This window comes from Trichosurus vulpecula, chromosome 6, assembly GCF_011100635.1.
Source record: "Trichosurus vulpecula isolate mTriVul1 chromosome 6, mTriVul1.pri, whole genome shotgun sequence".
NCBI lineage: Eukaryota > Metazoa > Chordata > Mammalia > Diprotodontia > Phalangeridae > Trichosurus > Trichosurus vulpecula.
In genome coordinates this window covers 56,901,716-56,923,495 of record NC_050578.1, presented here as the reverse complement: position 1 = coordinate 56,923,495, position 21,780 = coordinate 56,901,716, and the positions used below count along the sequence as shown (strand labels likewise).

Here is a 21,780-nt window from a genome sequence, read left to right as displayed (position 1 = left end):
CCATAGCGTTGGTTAATTGAAAACATAAATAAACTTGCATGGTTCTAGCACAATTACACTTGTGAGATTTAAGAGATGTAAAAGATGGAGGGAGGGAAGGAGGGAGGAAAGGAGGAGAGAGGGAGAGGGGGAGAGGGAAAGAGGGAGAGAGGAAGAAAGGGAAAGAAGGAGAGAGAGAGGGAGGGAGGGAGGGAGAGAGAATCACAGAAAAAAACTTTGACTTTATCTCATCCAATGGTTGTAATTTACATATGAGGAAACTGAGGGACCCAGAGGAAAAATTGTTAGTCAATATCACATGTAGCTAGTAAATACCATGAATCCCAGGTCTCATGAAACCATGCCCAGTACTCTTTCTGAATGAAAAATCATTTGAAACGGCTCCTCTGGATTGACAGACCCAGGTTCATTCTTAGAGGTTTACCAAAAAAAAAATAATACTCAATATAGCTTGATGTGTGTTTAAGCAGATAATTATTTTGAAGACTTTTGGATTTACTTCATTTCTGTTAGTTCACCTGCTAGTAAGCATGCCTACTAATACCATGGTTGCCATGGATAGTTGCTCCACCTATAGAGACCACAACCCATCCCACACCTCTGTCTGCAAACATCTCTTGATAAGCATTTAATATTGTGTGAAAACACAGAGAGCATCTGGACTGTGTTCAGTCAGCACTGACTCTCACTATCTGACTTCCTTATCTGTTTTCCCAGATATACCTGGCAACCTTTTAATTAATATTTCTAGGCAAATAATTCTATTTTTGTAATATGTTACAGTCTACTTTTAAATCTCACTTCCCATCTGTAAGTTTTGGGGGACTATTTTTCCTGTACTGGAATAATATAGTTTTATTGGAAGATTATTGATTTTTTTTCAAAATATGGCTCTTGTTTCACCCAGAACCTTGGGGGTCCGCATAAGTACCACTTGATTTCTAAAAGGAGTAAATAATTATTATTATCTAATCCCTTGTTTTCCTCCTGTTAAGTTCTGGGTCTCAATTATTGTCCATGGCAATACCCATCTAATATAATCACACACATATAGAATTGTATTTGCATATACACATGTGTATATGGAGAGGTATTTCCCTGAATCTACGTATTTATGTTAAGACAGTATATTGATATCTATCTATGTACATAAAGATAGGAAGTGGACCTGTAATTTCCTTGGTATAGGAAAATACTATGTGAATCAACTCTCTTTCTATGAGGAGAGGCTGGCACCTTCTTTGGAACTTATAATTTTGTGCTCTAAATCATTATTTACTAGATAAATGAAGATTAAAACAACTCTGAGCTACCTGACACCCATCAGATTGGCTAATATGACAGAAATTGAAAATGATAAATGTTGGAGAGCATGCAGGAAAACTGGGACACTAATGCATTGTTGGTGGAGTTGTGAACTGATCCAACCATTCTGGAGAGTGATTTGGAACTATCTCCAAAGGGCAATCAAACTGTTCATTCCCTTTGATCCAGCAATACCCTGACAAGGTCTGTACCCCAAAGAAATAATAAAAAAGGGAAAATGACCTACATGTACAATAATATTTATAAAAGCTCTTTTTCTGGTAGAAAAGAATTGGAAATTGAGAAGATATCTACCAAATTGGGAATGGTTGAACAAGCTGTGGCATATGAATGTACTATAACTTGTGCTATAAGAAATGCCAAGTAGGTGGATTTCAGAAAAACCTGGACTTATACAAACTGATGCAAAGTGAAGTGAACAGAATCAGGAGAACATTATATACAGTAACAACAATATTGTGCAAAGATCAACTACGACTGAGTTAGCTCTTCTCAGCAATACAATGATCCAAGACAATTCCAAGAGACTCATGATGGAAAATGTTATTCATATCCAGAGAGAGAACTGATAGAATCAGCATGCAGATCTTAGCCTACTATTTTGATTTTATCTATTTTGTGGATTTTTTTTCCTTTTGTTCTGTTCCTTCTTTCACAACATGATTAATATGGCAATATGCTTTATATGACTACACATGTATAACCTATATCAAACTGCTTACTGTCTTAGGGAGGAGGGAGGGGAGAGAAGAAGAAAATTTGGAAATCAAAATTTTATTACAAAAATATTTAAAATTGTCTTTACATGTAGTTGGAAAGAATAAAATGCCATTTAAAAGAAAAAAATAAAGTCTTTCATATCCTGGTTAAAGACTACCTTTACAGGAAAGAAAGAAAATAAAAGAGAAATTTATAATTTTAGCAATTTGTCAAGAGAAGCAAGAAATTAATAACATGATTTGCTCAAGGTCATGTAGCCAGGAGGTGTCAGAGGTAAGACTTTGATCCAATTTATTGGTCAACTTCCTGTCTACTATGTCACAGTATATGTATATTCTCTCTCTCTCTCTCTCTCTCTCTGCTCTTTCTTTCAGAATATCATCAAGATTATTATTATATAACTTGACTGATAAGTCATACATTTTTTTTCTGTCAGTATTTGTGTCTATTTGCATACATATGCAAATACATATATAGTATATGTGTGTGTGTATGTAGGTAATATTCAGTTCTTCTTGGTTTAGAGGTTGGCTTTCTGTACATTACATCACAAAAATTTACAGAGAACAGAGAACTCTCTGTCTCTCTCTGACTATGGTTAATGTGACTGAGAATACATAGTTTTGTTCTGTCAATAAGTCTCTATAATTATACATGCATATAGTACATTTGTATGTATATATTCAGGTAATACATATAGATATGGAGTCTAGCTATACCTATCTTTCATGTATATAGATCAACATTTACATGTGTATATACATGCATGTATATGTATCCTACACTTCAGAGACAAATAACTTTAGCAAATATATGTCTTACTGTTTTATCACATGATGATTAATAAGACTGTTAAATAAAGTTTTACTTCTTTTTACGTCTATTAAGAAATCACATGTGGCTTGGACTTATATGGACTAGATGTCATGTGTGAGAGAAAACTTTAAGTATGTGATATTTTCCTTTTCCAAACATACCTATTAGTCAATAAATAGTATGCCTCTAAAAAGATGTCTACCATAGAATATTGCTTGCTAAAGTTTCGCTCTTACTTTCTCATACCTTTATCAAGGCTGTCTTTAAAGTGTGTATATGTTATTTTATCATGAAGTTTTTGTCAAAATAGGAGGAAGTAATCATATATGTTGGTCAGGGGTGGGGAACCAGCAGCCTGGAGGCCACATGTGACCTTGAGGCCTCAGATTCCCCACCCCTGATGTTGGTAATTACAAAGACTATATCCAATGCCCTGGAAACACATCCAGCATCACCAGAAAACTAATGTTAAAAAAGAGATAGGCCTTCTGATCACTTTTTTTTTTTTACAATAAGGTCTGATTGTTTTTAAAACCTTTGGTGTTCTCTTCTTTTTCAAATACCCTTGGAACAGAACCTTCAACGATCCCAAATTCAGTGGACTCCAGAACAGCTCTTGTCTGTGTCCAGTTGATAGACTGCTCCTTCAGTCTCAGTTTTCTCATTGTCATTTCAGGTTCTTCATCCTCATGTAGTACATCGATAATCATGATGTTGGATTCCATATGTGATGGTTCCAGAGTCATTGAAAAAGGAACATTTGTTATAGAAATCTTTAAATATCTTTTCCCTTTTTATCTGTTTCTCGATCCTTTTCCAGTTTCATCTTTACATACTCTTTGGATCACCTATAATCCAGCAAAATAAAGTATCTGCTGAAAATATTTGCCAGGTAACAAAGAGCAGATACAGTAGTGATGACATGATGATGACCACTAGAATAGCCCTATAGAAATAGAAATTTGAACTGTCTTTTAATTCATGTATCTCCATTTCCCATGTTCCCTGACACACATATTTACTATGTGTCTGTTTCTCCATGCTTATACCCTGCTTATACGTGTTTCCTATGCGTGTTCACTTGGCCTATTTGTGGTTTATTTGTGGGAGAAGGAATCTTAAGCTTATGAGGGAATGATTTATTGCTACTTTTTGTGATATTTTATTTAAATGACTTTGCTTAAAACTGATTACATCCTTTCTACTAATCCATAAATTTATTAGTCATAGATCAGTGGGGTAAATGAGCTACAGGTCACTGAAGTGAAAGCAGACTCACAAAATTGTTTAAGTGTGCTGTCCTCTTCTCTAGAGCAACTGCATTGAGATAGGGGCCATAGATAGGGGCTACACCTAGTTTTAGTGTTAGCATCATTTTGATAGTCTATGATAACAAATTGACAACATAGTCTATAGTCATTTAGTAAAATAGTTTTCATTGTATGCCAATGTATGCATATGTTCTATATGCATATAATTTGGATATATTCTAAGAGATCATTTTTAGAATCCAACCTGTGTTAAAGTAAGATCATCATCTTATGAGAACAAAGAGGGTATTAAAACTGTAACTATCGTTCACATTGCTACTGACTCTAATTAGCATCCCCATGAGGTGCAATGTTCTTTATCTAATAGTCAAGTGTCATTCAAACTCTACCGAAATTCTCTTGAAAATGCTGAAGCAATAATTTTGAATCTGATTATTATAATCAAATATGATCTTTAAAAAATGGATAGGTGTAGGAATAGATAATTATTAGTAAATAATTACTTGGTATTTTTGCTCCCTTTTCCCCATCTCCCAAGTTATTTCTCTTTTTGGAGTTTCTTTTTTTTCTGACCACTTGACCAATTCCAAGGCAAATGCTGTTATTGTCAGAGGACTCCTCAGCACGCCAAGCTTCATATCTATAACTCAAAAAAAATTTTTTTGTTACCCTAGTTACAAAATGAGCTCAAAGTTTTGTACCAAATTAACTTTTATTTAAAAATTTGGGAAACCCTCTTGAAATAGCTGAGGTTAATGAATATTGGCTTCTTGGCTAAGATCATAGACCTGTAACTGGAAGGAATCTCCTTGACATAATATCTATTAATATAAAGAAAATAATTTAAAAAGAAGTCTGAATTTATAATATTCTTATTGAGGCCCTTTTGGCATAATGAAATCTGGAGAGGTGCCAAATGAGTAGCAAATAACTCAAACTGTCTAGAGGTGGTCTTGAGAAATTTATGGTTTGCCACATAGTTTGAAACAGGCTTAGAGTAATTATAAACATTAGTAATCAATTAAAAGTAATGCATCCTTTTTATGAATGCTGATTAAAATTACAACAAGATGAAGTGGAAAAAATTCATATGGATTTCATAAGGTTTTTTCTTTAATCAAGCAGTCAGTCAGTCAACAAACATTTGTTAAGTGTTTACTATATGCCATGTGTTGTGCCAAGCAAGATGTCAAATAATCCCCAGGTTGCTCCAATAAATCATCAGAACATCAGTCACTAAGATCACTGAATCATGACTTTTCATCATTCAGTTTCCATACTCATGATTATTATTTTCCCTCAGATTTTTTTTGGGAGGGGAAGGAGATTTGCTAACATGATCAAATACCTCCAAATACTATATCCGTCATTTTTGTATTCTGCAAAGCACCTAGCATAGCTTTTACATTGTAGGTACAGAAGTATTTAACATTAAAGTAAATATTTAAATTTCGGTGCTAACATATTCATCTACTCCAGAAATTATACTGGTTCCCATGACATCAGGGAAATGATGACATGACATGGGCACCAATATAATTTCTGGAGTAGATAAGAATGTTAGCACTGAAATTTAAGGACAAACACAACCTGTACATAGCCTCTCCCTCTCCTTCTCCCCCTCCTCCACCACCCCTGCTCACTCTCCCTCTCTCTCTCCCTGCTCTGCCCAAAGGAAGGTACATTTCCATGACTGAAGGCTTCCTCCTTAATGTCAAGTTTACTGGCTAGATTTCTTTTTCCAAAACTAAATGTTAAACCCAATTCACTCTGGAGCTCATAGATTGGACAATAGGTCCCTACCCTCCTTGCACAGAGTGAATGTAAATACTAAATAATAATTGTTTCTCCTTGGGCCAGGAACCCTGATGGTCTTCCTCTTCCAGTTGGATTTCTTTTTTGAGTTTTGATTGAAAAGGCCACCCCCTGGTTAACTTCTTAAAGAGGCCTATTCACTGAATGGGCTTTACCTCACTCAAAGTGAGAACCTGAAAAAAACTTAGCCTGAGAGGGTGAGGGTCTCCCAATGCATCCTGGGCCACATCCATTCATCCTGGTGAATATCAGGCCACTGGACCCAGATGACTCTGGAGGAGAAGGTGAGGCTGGTAACCTTGCACAGCCTTCTCTCACTCAAATCAAAGTCAACTGCAAGTCATGTCATCATTTCCCTGAGCTCAGGAAAGGAAGGACAAAAAACACAATTGGTGCCCTAGCACATCTAGAAACAAATCCAAACTTCCCTGCATATATTAAGGCCTTGTACAGTCAGGTGTCAATTTATTTTTTCAGATATATAACAATACCCTCTCACACACTCAGTCAATCTAGCTAATACAATATTCCTCATACACAGCATGCTATATCCCAGTTACATGCTGTTTTGGCGTGAGCCTTGGAATGTAACATGGAATATACTCCCTTCTGACCTCCACATTTTAAAATTCCCACCTTCCTCCAACTCGAGATTAACACAATTTTCTCAATAAAATTATCCAAAATCAGCAACATAGAATTTAACAAGGATAAACAAACAAAAACTGCCATAAATCTGTTTGTAAGTTCAAAAGGAAGTACCACTTGATAGGTCTGGCAAGATTCAACTTTACAGTTGAATGATCTAGGGCAGGTTTCCCACTCCTGATCTAGGGGCTGGATAAACCCTGGTGCCACCTTCCATATGAGTCCTTTCTTGCTCTTCTAGGATTTAGTGATCTTCCTTCCCTTTGCCCAACTTCCTTTAATTATACTTAAAAGTGTATTAGGAGCATGCTCCCAATAAAAAGTAAACTCCTGGAGGGAAGAAAATATTTCATTTTGTCTTTGTATTTTTAGTGCTTAGCATAGTGCCTTGAGCATAGTAGGCAAGCAATATGTTTATTGAATTGAACATCTACTAACTACAGTCTTCCAAGCAAATAAATCAATTAACTTTGCTAAGCCACATGGGAATACTAATATCTATATTCTCTATTTCTTTTTTGCCAAAAAAAGCAATTTGTAAACATTAAACTTTATAAATATGACTTCTTTGTACTATGTTTAAGCTGCTTTATAAACCATAAAGCATTATATAAATATTAGTTCATGCTTTTAATTGATTTCATTCACATAAAACTCCATTAATATATGTAATACACTTCTATAAAAATAATAAATATTGATATTTCACACATTTATATTGGTATTTGCACTTTACCAGAAATAAACACAAGTGGTATCAATTAATTGAGGTTTCTGGAAAATAAAAAAGACAAGACAAAGTACTTTTCAATCTATGACCTAATGATTATAAAATTGCCCATCTGATGTTTATCTGGCATCTTTTCAAAAAAAATAGAATGACAATTTAATTGGAAGTTCTTGAACTAATATTAATGATGGAATTAATAGCTCATCATAAGTAAAAAGTTAATGGTAGACTATTTGGGGATTGAATGAATTCAAGTCCACATGTACAGTTCAATTTTGTACTACAGTATGAAAAGAACTTTCAGCTGGCCTGAAAATGTTGTTTGTAAACTTTGAAACCATGGAAAAATTGGGACTACCAGAAAACTAATTGTGTGATTGTTCAAAAAGAACAAAGAACTGAATTCTAGAAACCATCAACCAATGAACTTATATGCCATTCTTAGTGTGTACTCTACTCCTTACCATTACCTCTTAGAATTTTGGGCTTTCTTCCATGCTTAGTTCAGGTTCCATTTTCTCTGTGAGGATGTTCTAGGTCTCTCTGGTTGTTAGCACTTTCTCCTTTGTCAAAGGAATTTTGCGTTTAACTTCTATTTACATATGTCTTTATATATTGCAGCCTCTAAAAGAATGTAAATGACTTGAAGGCTGGCCTTCTTTACCATGTTTGTGTGTCTATCTCCAGGATGTAGCACAATGCTTTGCATATAGCAGGCATTTAAGAAACATTTAGTAAATGGAAACGAATAGAATGTTGGTCTATGGAAAAAGTTCAGGAAAATATGATCCTTTTCAAATCAACATAGATTCTTATGGAGCATTTAGAAGGATAAAAAAGTGGACTGAATAATTAATAGGAGTCAGGATAAATGGACTAAAATTTGTCATGCTATAGATACTTTTCTTGATTTTAGCAAGACATTTGAATAAGTATCACATACTAACAATGGAAAAAATAGAAAATGTGGGCTCTTTAATATCATATTAAGGTAGTTAAGCATCACACTTTAAAATAGTATTATAAAAATAGTAGAGCGTCGTTAAGGGAAGGCTCTAATCCTGTACCACAAGACTTTGTTTTTTTGGATCTTTCTTGTTTATTAACTTTAACAATGATTTGGAATGCAGACAAGAGAAATGCTTATTAAAATGATAAAAAGCAAAATTTCAAGGGGATAGTTCATAGGGTAGGTAACAGAATCAAAATCCAGTGTTTCCTCAATGAAATGATACCAAACCAGCAAAATGGAATTTAAGAAGGGTAAATAAACAAATAAAAATTGGTATAAACCTGTGTTTAGGTTTCTGTAAAAAAAAAACTGCACAATACAGATTTGGAAAATTTCAGTTTTACAGTTGAATGATATAGGGGTTTTAGTTGGCCACAATAAAAACAGATGTGTAATGTAACCTCTAAACAGGTTAAGGATATCTTAGGCTTTATTAGGTGTGCCCAGACCAAGTAAAGGGTTGATTTAACAGCATTCAGTTCTGATCAGAACTTACTTGAAGAGTTGTTTTAGGCAAAACATTTAAGGGATTCATCAACAAATCAGATTTCACTGAAAGGAATACATCCAGTTGCTGAAAGAGCTAATAATTATTTCATATGGGGAACAGTTAAAGAAACTGTTCGTGATTTGCCTGGAGATGAAAGAAAGTAACTTTGATGAGCAAAGCTACAAAGAAAAAAGAAAACTCTTATTAGAAGAGCTATGATCTAGTAATAGGAATAATAGCTTGTTCTGTATAATGCCAGAGAGTGTAACCAAGACCAAAGCTACAAAAAGCCATATAAAAAGTCCTAATTATCTGTAACACTCCACATATGTAAGAACTCTCTAACAATTTCCACCACAAATGTAATGAGTTTTAGCCCATAAAGTAACACTCAGTCCATCAATGAAAGAGTTCAAAGGAAACATAGATAGCCATTTACTATTTTAGTATTTACATTCTCTCTGTGCTGGGAGGGCAGGGACCTATAGTCCAATCTATGAGATGGGTTTAGGGCTTGATTTTTGAGAAAAAAAATCTAGCCAGTAAACCAAAAGTTAAGGAGGCAACCTTCAGCCATAGTAACTATTTCTCTTTTGGCCAGGAACCCTGAAAGTCTGCCCCTCCCAGTTTGATTTCTTTTTTTTTTTTTTTTTGAGTTTCTGATTAAAGCAGCCATCCCTTGATTAACTTCTTAAAGGGGTCTATTCACTGAATGAGCATTGCCTCACTCAAAGTTAGAACCTGAAAAGACTTTGGCCCAAAAGTGCCAGGGTTTTCCAATGCCTCCTGGGCCACGTCCATTCATTCTGGTGAACATCAGGCTACTGAACCCAAATGGCTCTGGAGGAGAAAGTGAGGCTGGTGACCTTGAACAGCCGTCCCTCACTCAAATCAAAGTCAACTGCAAGTCATGTCATCATTTCCCTGAGCTCATGGTCCTCTTTGAGAACTAAGGACAAACACAGCAACAACAACAGATCACTATTTGTTAGGAACATTGTAGAATAGATACTTTCCTTTGATGGTATGTTGAACTCGATGACATTTAATTTTTGTTACATATACACATATATGGGGATATATACTTAAAAGCATTTATTCTTTGGTAAGAAACTGATGGAAAATTCTTAGATTTTATGTTTTGTCTAATTTGGAGTATAAGATACCAGATAGACAGTGGATAGAAAGCTAGTCCTAAAGTTAAGAAGGCCTGAATTCAAATCTAATCTCAGTTAGTATCTATGTGACTTTGGATAAGTCACTTGACCTGCATCTAACTTAGTTTCCTCAACTATAAAATGGGAATAATAGTACCTATGTCCCAAGGGGATCATGAGGATCCAATGAAATAAAATTAATAAAGCTTTTATCACAGTACCTGACATATACACATACACACATACATATATATGTACATGTGCATATATACACACATATGTATGTATAAATATACATATATGTGCTACATATAAATGCTTGATTTTTTCACCTTCTTTTCTTTTAGAAATGATTGCTGATAATATTTAACTCTCTGCTTCCTAGTCCAGCAACAAGAACAAAGCTGTTCATGCTAACTCTCTTGTTCTTTTTCTGTGAAATAAAGAAGTTAGCCTCATGGTTCTATGCAGATTACAGGGCTTGAAAATATCACTGAGTAGCAAGGATTCCTTTTCACAAAAACTTCCTGTTTGTGAGGATTTCCACATACCTATTACGTGTCATCATCAGCATTTGTTTTTACTTGTACTTCTGTCTTTTGAATGCCACTTGCTTGGTCAGTTGCAGCTGTTATTTCCCTGCTATCAACACTGATTTTTAAAGAGAAACTAATATTTTAATAAGCTCTTATGCATAGGGATTATTTTGCTGTGTTGTTCACAAGGTAAATGTCTCCAAGGGCTCCCAGAGGCTAATGTTACATGGGCAATTCTACAGTTTGTATTCTGGTTGTAGATTTTAGTAAAATATTTACTTATCCTCTCTGAGTAATTTTCCTTCTTGAGTTATTCACCAAACTGGTCAAAAAAAGTAATTGATTAGGAAATGGCTAAAACTGGTGGTGCATGAATGTGCAAGTCTGATCATGCTCTTCCCCTGGTCAAGAACGTTAAGTGGTCAAAGTTTGTTTAACAACAAACAATTTGGCTCCATTCTATTTTTTCAGACTTACCTCACAGTCTCCCTTTATGTTATGGCCAGGCTTTTCTATTTGCTACTTCCCGTATACAACAATTGATCTCCTATCTATATTTCTTTTCCCAGGATGCCCTGTTTCCTCAACACTTGGAATCTACCACCTTATCTTCTGCCACTTAAGTCTTCCTAGCTTCCTTCAGGTTCAGCTTAGGTGTTATTCCTTACTTGAGGCTGAAAAATTACTACTGTCCTGAAAACATAAGTATTTACTTTGCATGTTTTTTGTCTAATCATCCATATAAATAGCATATTCCACATTAGCATATGTATTTGGAAAGAACCACAATATGGTTGAAATGGTAGACAGAAAGATACAGGTTTGAATCTTGCTTCTGTCACTGATGGGCAAACTATTGAAGCACCCTGAACTTGAGTTTCTTCATTTTTAAAATGGGGATAATAATACCTGAAGTATCTACAGCACTAGAGTGTTGTGGTATTCTTAGAGGATAATAGACACACACACACAATGTGTTTTGTGAACATTAAAGTAAAATACATATCGTTTACAATGTTTGAGGACAAAGACTTTCATAAGATATCAATGCTTAGCACAGTACCATATATATGAATCTATGCATGTATATATCTAAGCAGTTAGGTGGTACAGTGGATAGAGCGCTGGGCCTGGAGTCAGGAAGAATCACGTTCCTGAGTTCAAATCTGGACTCAGATCTTTAGTGGCTGTGTGACATTGGTCAAATTAAAGAGGTTTGTGGTTGACAGGTGCTCGACACCCTAAAGTACCGACATGCCAGGTCCTACCGAAAGAATTCTACTCAAGCCTTCTCAGCCAAGGGAAAAGACAAAGTTTATTAGGGATTCACCATAATGGGTTGCCTTAAGAAATCCCACCCTTTGTGACGCCTGTTTCCACAAGCGGGCCAGATTCAATCTACTGAGCCGGATTGAATCTGAGCACCTTCATGGAGGCAAGATGGAAATTATATACACAAAGATTGTGGGAGGGATTGAGGAGTGGTCTGGGGTGACTAGAGGAGGGGTTTAGGGAGGGACTTGAGGAGGAGTCTAAGGAGGAGCTTGATGGGACTGAGATGAGGTCAGACTTCAGGGTGGGAAATAGCCGAAGGCTACATGGAGACATACGGACAATAGAGGGCTGGGGTAACAGAGCTAGGGTATAGGTATTTTGATCAGGATAAAGTGATCAGGAAACAGCTGGACAATAGAGGGCTAGGCTAGGCAGAGGCTTGGGCCTAAGATAATGCAACGCCCATGGCCTTAGGGGAAGGCCAGATCCAGTTGGAAGACTTAAGGAGAGTTCAAGGGGGCTCCCAGAGACTGTATTCCAGGTTCGAGGGGGTTCCCAGAGATTGTGCCCTCATCAAAATCACATAACCCTATTTCCTCATCTGTAAACTGAGCTGGAGAAGGAAATGGCAAACCACTCTAGTAAGAAAACCTTGTATGGGACAGAATTTTTAAATAATAGGAGAGACATCTTTAAGAGAAACAAAGTAAATTTATTCTACAAATCTTGCAAGACTTGGGCACACCTCCATAAGGGAGGAGGCGAGATAAAAGAGAACCTTCCTTAATTTATAGTCTTAATGAAGAAGATTCCCACCCACCTCTATCCCTTCTCACCATTGGCTGGGGAGGTGGGCTTATAGTCTAGGCACCCGAAAACTACAGAGGACCACAATTGATCCAGTTCGTTCAGGTTTTTCCCTATCAGAACTCAACTGCCAGGGTGTCCTCTGAAAGTCTAGGAGGAGAAATGGGATGGGGGAAGGAGAGACCCTTCCCAGAGTAGAGGACAAATAGCTCACAGGAAGTTCATTATCTTCTAACATCTGAGAGAGAGAGAGGGAAGGGCATGCCTTCCCAAAATTACAAGGCCAAGTCCCAAAACCTCTCCATTAGACATACCCTGTGAAGTCTTCACAATTATCCACCCCACACAACCTCAAATGGGGTCATGAAGCTTAGTTAGCATTTATTTTAGGTGCCATGCCAAATGCTCTGCTATTTTGTGCAAACATATATATGTATTTAATAGTGCATACATGTTACATACATACACACGTATTTAATAACATTGTTTTGTTGTCCCTGGTGCTTTAGAGGAAAGTATTGTTTCCCTGGTTGTTCTTGACTGTATATATTTTTAATGATACTTTATCTGAAATCATGACTGTAACTTGTGCTTTTGTGCAACTGTCTGCCACATAATACATTGCCATCTAGCTTCTTGTTTTAACTCTATTAGTATGATTTTACTTTTCTAAGTGTCTTTCTTATGAGAAGAACTGTTTGTTTTTTTAAAAATTCCATTCTACTATTCTTTTCCATTTTATAGACACATTTAGTTCATTTTCATTCCTGGATATAACTGTTAAACTAGAATTTCTCTCTATCAAATTTTGTTGTTATTTATTACTTTTTAAATAATAATTTATTTTCTCCAACTACATGTTTACACAATTTTTTTTACATCAAAAATTTTTGAGTTCCAAATTTTATCTTTCCCTTCCTCCCTCCCCTTCCCCTTCCCTGAGACAGCAAGCAATCTGATATATATATATATATATATATATATATATATATATATATATATTCATTCTTTTTAAAAATCAATTCTAGATCTCTACCATTTGTTTTGATTACAACAGTCTCACCTCAGCCTCCTCACACAGACTTATCTGTCACTTTCTGCTAAGACAAGATTCCTTAATTTTACATTTATTGTTATTTTCTTTTTCTTTTCTATCATTTCCCTTGCCAGATGAGATAAATATGTAACCCGGAATGCTCCTTATTATTCTCTTCCAATATTCTATCTCTTAGTCTGGATGACATTTATCCATTTCACTCCCTTCTAAGAGATTCAATTTATTCCCTTTCCCATTTTAATGTTTCTCCTTGCTGCTTCAAAAATTTTGAGGCTAATATTTCTTTGTTTTCTTTCAAGGAGCCCAATGCAAGATAATTCTTATAGAATACAGTTCGACAAAAATGTATAGAACACCTACTATGTGCTAGGCACCATGGGCTTGCAACCTTCTTTACTAAGCATCCAGATGAAGTGAGGTGACTCAGCAGAACATGAATTCAAAGCCAGCCTCAGAGATACATTAGTTGTATGACCCTGGACGAGCTATTTAATGTTTGTTTGCCTCATTTTTTTTTTCCAACAGTAAAATGAGGATAATAAAATCACCTACCTACCAGGATTATTGTGAGCATCAAATTAGATAATATTTGTAACATGCTTACAATAAGACCTGGCATATAGTATGTACCTAATGTGTGTTTCCTTCCTTCTATGTCTAAGTAAGGAATGTATTTCCAAATTCTCCCTCTCTACACATGTACTCATCTTTTCCCTGTCTCATTGTTTGCCATTTCTTCATATGCAGAACCCTACTCACAGAAACAGTAGTTCCTTATTCACGTACTATGAGTAGGGGCAGAGGATTTCCAATTTTGATTCAAAGGACCTAGGCTGAATTCAGGCCCTCTATTTACCAAACTTAACATTTTCATGTCATGAAACTCTATCCTAGTGGACATTAGATCATCTCCACAAAAAAATAAAAATAAAGAAATTTTATACCAGTCTCCAAGTTCCTTTCCTTATCCATGTCTGTGAACTTGTTAATTTATCCCCATATTCAATAAGTTCATTGTTTCTATTCTCATGAATGCTCTCTTAACGACCTAATGGTCAAACCTTTAATGGGAAATTACTATGTCTCTTTGTCCATTCCACACATAACCATGTTTCCAGCCCACTCTACTTCCCTATTTTATTACTTCCTTTTTTTAAATCTCTGATAGCCAACTCCAAGAAACAGTGGTTCAACTCTTCACCTTTTCTGTCCTCTCTTCTATATTGCTTCCTTTCGATCTCTTTTTTCCTTAGTTTTTAAAAAAAAAAACATGCTCTTTGTGTTCTCTTAAGTGTCCCATAGATAAGGTGAAAGCTCTAAAAAGACAGCATTATCATGTCTTTGAGGCATGTAAATTTTTAATTTTCTGCTCCATCTTTTTAAGCTATATGAAATTTATTATCCTTAATTTTTTATTTAATGTTTAATTCAATGTTTCATAAATTTGCTTGTAAATGCCCTCTCCATCCATAGTTTCTTTAGTGGAAATGACTCAAATTCATGACTTTTGCTTAATAGCTATCTTTTTTTCATTGACAGTTAAGCTTAGTTTTAAAGTCCATTTTATTGTGAAGGGCAACATTACTTTCTTTGTTTATGGTGATATTATGTTGCAGACTTTATTTTCATTTTTCATGGATATGGGGTAATCTTGCACAATTAATCCTATTTTCCCATAGTACTTTAAGGGCTTCCTCTTGACTACTTATGGGCCAGCTAGGTGGCAAAGTGAATAGAATGCAAGGCCTGGAGTCAGGAAGGCCCATCTCCCTGAATTCAAATATGGCCTCAGACATGTGACCCTGGTCAAATCACATAACCATGTTTGCCTCAGTTTCCTCACCTATAAAATGAGTTAGAGAAGAAAACAGCAAACCACTCCAGTATCTTTGCCAAAAAATCCCCAAAGGGGTCAGGAAGAGGTGAACATGACTAAAGCAACAATAATAACCTACTTGTAAGATTTGTTCAATGCCGAAGGTCAAGAGCTGAAGTCACAACATTATAGGAGGGTTGAATCTGATGCTGTTTTGTATCTAAATTTATGGAAATGGACCATGCTATTTCTCTCTTTTATACCCACAAAACTTGACTTTTTCTAGTCATCTGGGATTAAGTGCATACACTGACTTGCATTATAGATATCTGTGCAGCTGTCTCATTCCCCACCAGATTATATGCTCTTAGAGGGCAGGGACCATACTTACTTCATCACATCCTTCCTAATGTGTCAGCAAACATTTATGAATACTAAGTATATTCTAGGAACTCTGCTGAGTGCTGAAGATATGAAGGAAAGATAAAAAAAAAAACTGAAAAGAGATTACCATCTAATGAGGGAGACAATAAATACATACCAGGTAAATACAAAACCTTAGAGACAAAAACTGGCTGCAAGGAGACCAGCAAAAGTCTCTTGAAGATTCTTAGAAATGGAGGAAAGAAGGCATATTCCAGGTAAAGGCACAAAGACAGGCCATAGAACAGCATGTATAAGGAAAAGTAAAAAGCAAAGTGTAAGAAAATTGGAAAAGTAGCAAACGGCCTGGTTGTGAATAGACTGAAATGCCAAATGAATAAGTTTAGGGCGAGTCTGGAGTTAACTTGGAGGGTGGTGACATGGTGAGATTTCCACTTCAGAAAAGTGTCTTTGGCAGCTCTTTGCATGAGAGATTGAAGTGAAAAGAGACTTGAGGTAAGGAGACTAATTTGAAGGCTGCAGCATTCTTAATTGAATTGTTTATTGAGGTTTGTATTCAGTCCTTTCAGTCATATCCAACTCTTCATGACTCCATTTGGTGTTTCATTGGCAAAGACATTGGAACAGTTTGTCATTTCCTTCTCCAGTTCATTTTACAAATGAGGAAATGAGGTAAACAGGGTCAAATGACTTGCCCAGGGTCACACAGCTAATAAGTGTCTGGGGCCAGATTTGAACTCATGAAGATGAGGCTTCCGAACTCTTGCCCCAGCACTCTATTCACTATACCACCTAGCTGCCTTTTTCTGAGATTAGAGCTGCTTTTTTACTGAAGTCTTAATCATAATTAATTACTTTGGATAAAGTTACCTTCTAAGTAAATGGATATAGAGGCCTAAGGGAACTTTAAAAACATGAAAGATGTTTTAGAAGCAGAGTGTTTCATCAATACTTCACCACATCAATACAGTACTGCTCTAGCAGTCTGTGTGATGCCCTGTACAAATGGTGTTCAATCACTCTTCTAAGGAAAATTAATTCCTAATGGCCAAGCAAAAAGTCACATGAAATTCTTAGTGGTTGAACTTAAAACTTTATGACATTGATAAATGGATATGTAAAGAGATGCAGCCCTCCTTCAAAGTACAATATATTTGGATACCTTGATTTTTTTTTGGACTCCAGCCCAGTTTCATGGTAACAAGGTTTATTGTAAATACCAAAGGGAAATTTTCTTTTATTAAGGAAGGATATTACTGGAAATAATTTTAATGCTATCAGAAAAGTAATTTTTATACTCATAAATTGAATTATAAGGCAAAAGCAAATTCATTATCAGAGTGAAGGAAAAATATGATTTTTTAACCTTAAAAAGACCTTGTAGGGAGAGAGGGAAGAAAATCTGGAACTCAAAATTATGAAGAACCGTGTGTTGTAAACTAAAAATAAAAAAAAAAATTAAAAAAAAATTTTAAAAAAAGATCTCATGATGGTAAGATCATCTATCCTTACATTTTATTACTAAAACATTAACAGCAGTTTGAAAAACAAGGTTTAAGAAAACAATACTAAAGTTGTTTCTGAGTGTATGTGCAAAAAATGAATATGTTATACTAAATGATCATTAAGACCTCTTTCAGCTCTAAAATCTTAGATCCTACACTTCAGTTGTCTGAATAGCTAACCACACAATGACATTCTTCACCAACCAATATAAGAATTACCTACAGCAAAAAAAAATCTAGATTGTAAAGCATGCATAATCCTTGAAGAGTTATCAAGGAGTTCATGGAAGACATTTTTGGGGGGAATGGTGGGAACGTAATCATATAAATTAATCTCTCTTTCCTCTACTTTGATATTTGAGGATGTTATAGAATTTCTCATTAAGTTCTTTAAAAAAATTTGAGTGCATAAAGATTTTTTTTTCAAAAATTTGAAATATATTAAATTTTAAAAGTCACCGGGGGAATTTGATCAGAAGCAAATTTAAATAAGAACATAGGATAACACATCATGTTGTTTTTCATAGACAAATAACTAACGCTTATTGATATATCCTAATTTCAAATTAAATACAAAACTAGATTTGTTTCATTCCATGATTACACTGATGAGCCAGTCATTTTTTGTTGTACATTTTATTCATTTAGGCCTCATTGTGACTTTCCCCTGGCCCATTAGTAATGTGAAAATTAAATAACAAAAACACAAGATTTCCTTCCGTAGTTAAAACAAAAGAGAGTGGCACAGACTTTTGGTTGAAGCATTACTGATCAAGTTTAATGGCAGTCTCATGGCCAAAATCCCATACCACCCCTTGAGTATTAAAGGCCAAGTACAAACGCCACCTGCTTAAACCAGCTGAGAATCCACAGGGGTTCCTAATCATTACTTCCCAAAATTCTGTCAATCTGTTAGTGCCGGGTTTTGTCAATGCCACTTTTTGGCTCAGCCTCTTATGTAATCATTCTCCACTACTTTGTAAAAGACTGAATTGATTATGAAAAGTAAACAGTCTTTTGTTCATTTATTTTTTGCTAAATAAAAAAAAAAAACTGTGACACAAAAGACACTCTTTTTCTGATTCTTATTCATTGAAAGTGCCAAAAATATTGTGGTAGATTCCCAGGCCTATCTAGCCTGAGTACAAAGAGCAGGCTAGTTTTGGAAAACTCCATCACCACTCATAATTTATCATTTTACTACATTAGAACACACAGCCTATCTCATATAAAAATTAATTTTTAAGATATAATCAAGTGTGTCAAATTAGGTCTATATCATAAGTGAAAAACTCTACGTAGTTTATCTAAAAGTTAGAAAAGATATGTGATTTGTTCAATGTCCCACAAAGACATCGACATCCCTGTCTGGAGGTACAGCAAGATCAAATCTCAACTGAATAGTGCGACATTTACCACAATCTAAATCTTCTTAAAAAAAAACAAGTTAATTTTGCACTTGAAAGTTGGTTACTGTTTGTTCCAAACAGCTTTGTTGTGCCCAAACAATACGAACTGACTAGGACTTTTTTTAATCAAACATTCGTTCTTAGATCAAGTCTTCATTACTCTACCCTGCCCTTAGGACTAGAGGGTTAATTAAATTAATTTTTATTTTTTAGCTTCTCTTAGATCAAACCTTCAGAAAATTATATTGATCAACTCAGGAAAACTCAGAAGTCAAATTATTTGCAGTTACTCTACTTTTCCCTGTTTTCCCAGCTTGTCATCCTGATCAGGCTTCACTTTCCTTTCTTCACAATTATGAAGTAAACCATTTCAAATTTAAAATACAGAATCTACCTTAGAATCTTTTGATGTATCACTAGTCATCCATTTCCCAACTGCAATCCTTAGTTATCCAACTCAACTAAACCTAGTTTCCCATCTGCTACTCACAGGCTGTTACACTTGCTGAAGAATTGCTACAGGAAGGCACACAATTCTGGTGACTCAGTCTACTAAAAATTTATCTCCTCTAATCTCAACTTTGCCTTCAATTTTGCAAAGCAATTATTTTCTTCCTAGATTGACCCTCTATCATACTTCCCGTACTATGTTTCAAAACTTCTCTTTTCTCCTTTCTCCTCTTGCCTCCCTTTTAAAAGAGGATCTCACTTCATACTAAACTGAGAAAATTAGACCAGCTATCATGTCCTCACTCTTTCCTCTTTTTCTTCAAATTCTGTAGTCTCCTCCTTTGCTTTAGTTTCAGAGGTCAAGGTAACTCCTTCTGTGCAGATGACTTTCAGATAAACACATCCAGCTTTCCTCTATCTCTTGAGCTTCATTCCCTACTGACATCTTCATCTGGATATCTAATAGGAATCTCAAATGCAGTATGTCCAAAATGGAAACATACTATTTCTGTACTGCCCTATTTCTGTCAAGGGTGCCACCATCTTTTAGTCACTAAATTTGCAACCTATGAGTCATCCTCTAGCCTTCATCTTTCTTCACTCATTCTGGTACCAAATCGCTTGCCAAGTCTCATCAATTCTAACTCCCTAACATCTGTCATTAATCTCTTTCTCACTACTCTCAAGCCCTACACTCTAGTTCATACCCTAATCACCTTAATTATTGAAATAGCTTCTTGATTGGTTTCTTTACTTCCAGTTTGTCTGCTCTCCATTCCATCCTCTACATGGGGCAAATTTTTTTATCTAAAGTACATTTTGAGATGTGTCATTTCCCTATTTGCCTTTTAAAGTTCTTCACAATCTGGCTTCAATCAACCTTTCCTGAATGATTTCATATTACCTTTTCTCATGTTTTCTGCATTCTAGAAAAACTGAACCGTTTACATATGCCCTATGTATGGCATTTCATTTCTTACCTGTCTGCCTTTGTACAAGCTGTACTTTGTCTAACCTATTTTCCCTCCTCACCTTTGCTTCCTGAAATCCTTAGTTAAATCAGTTGTCATTTCCTATTTGAGACTTTTCTGATCTTCTCAATTGATAGGACTGGTTTTTAATTTAATTAGCATTTATTTATCTGTGTGCAGACTCTCTTTCCTTCTTCCCTCCCCAATCTACCTGCACTAAAATGTAACATCCTTGAGGATAGGGCTCATTTTGCTTCTGTCTATGTCTCCCTAATACCTAGCCTATTTCCAGCCAGCTGGCATGTGCTTAATGAATTCTGGTTGAAGTGAGTATGTTTGATTCCTTTCTTCTGCATTAAAAGACTAGTTAGAGTATTGGGGCTGAGATGTATTTCTTTACATTCTATTGAACCTAAAAAAAAAAAAAAAAACTTCTGGCTTCTATGGGGAATTTCAGTTCAGGTAAGTTGAGTTGTCCTTGTCTAAATGCCCATAAAATTCAGTACGACAAGCTATATATACAAGAGCAAGAATGATCATGGGAAAAAAAATAAACAGTGTAGATACTAAAACACAATAAAGATAAAAGAGAAAAGTCGAAAATCATGCTAAATAACAGTTTTGATTATATTTTAAAGCATTTCAAATTTCACTCACCCCTCCAAAGTAATAATTTGCCACTTATTATAGAAAAAAGTGTTATGATAGAGAAAGGTGGCAAATGAGCATAATATCAAGAAATGATGCAATTCTTCATTTGAAAACATTAAGACACTGGAACATGAGATGTTGGCATTTTCTCTCAAACTTTTTTATCCAAGCAACTTTAACCAAAAACCTAAAACTTGATGTTTGATTTAGGTATGGATTTTTCTTGGTTATTCAGCAAGGAGACAATGAATAGTTTCACAAATGGTAACAGAAAAATTTAATATCCTTGAAGATTAAAGGTATGTTTTCAAGAAGAAATGGTATATGAACTTACCATAATCATTATCATAGAAAATAATGAATTTCTGCCAGGCATATTCTGTGACTACTCTCAAAATAACATCATTAAGATAGACAGGTGGACGGATAGACAGCGTATAGTCATCATTTCTGGTGCTCCGGGTGAGTCCACAACCGCTCCTTGGGGTCCCAGCTGTTGAACGCTGAATGAAGAGGTGAGGAATGTGCATGGCATCTGCCAAAGATTGGAGTGATCCTGCTGAAGTACAGCCAATGGAGCTGACAAGGGCCAAGATGCCTTGGTTCATGAGGTCACAGGCTGCAAGGAAACATAGTGATATTGAGAATGATACGGGCTTTCATGTTCTGTTCTTTTAAACTTTTCCTTGATAAAAATGGATGTGAAAACTAGATAAGTTGATTCAGCAATATAAACTTATGAAATGTAAAGTGTGGGGGAGAAATGTTATAGAAGATAGCCTAAGAGGTTAGTCATTCCCTTATGAGCGTACATTTATTCTTTCACTTGACAAATACTAATTGAGTGCCCCCAATGTTCAAGGCAGGGTGGGTAGGTCATACAGTGGATAGAGCACTGGACCTGGAGTCAGGGAGATCAGAGTTTAAATCAGAC

At 35.5% G+C, this 21,780-nt stretch overlaps 1 protein-coding gene across 1 annotated transcript in view; it reads right to left on the bottom strand.

The window, feature by feature from the left end:
* The window catches only part of LOC118854613 (glutamate receptor ionotropic, delta-2-like), a 225,827-nt gene extending 204,370 nt beyond the window's left edge, over nt 1-21,457 (bottom strand). Inside the window, exon 1 of the mRNA XM_036764947.1 lies at nt 21,181-21,457. Coding sequence (XP_036620842.1) covers nt 21,181-21,454 — 274 coding nt within the window. The 5' untranslated portion in view covers nt 21,455-21,457. The remainder of the gene's footprint in view (nt 1-21,180) is intronic.
* Between the last annotated feature and the right edge of the window lie 323 nt (nt 21,458-21,780).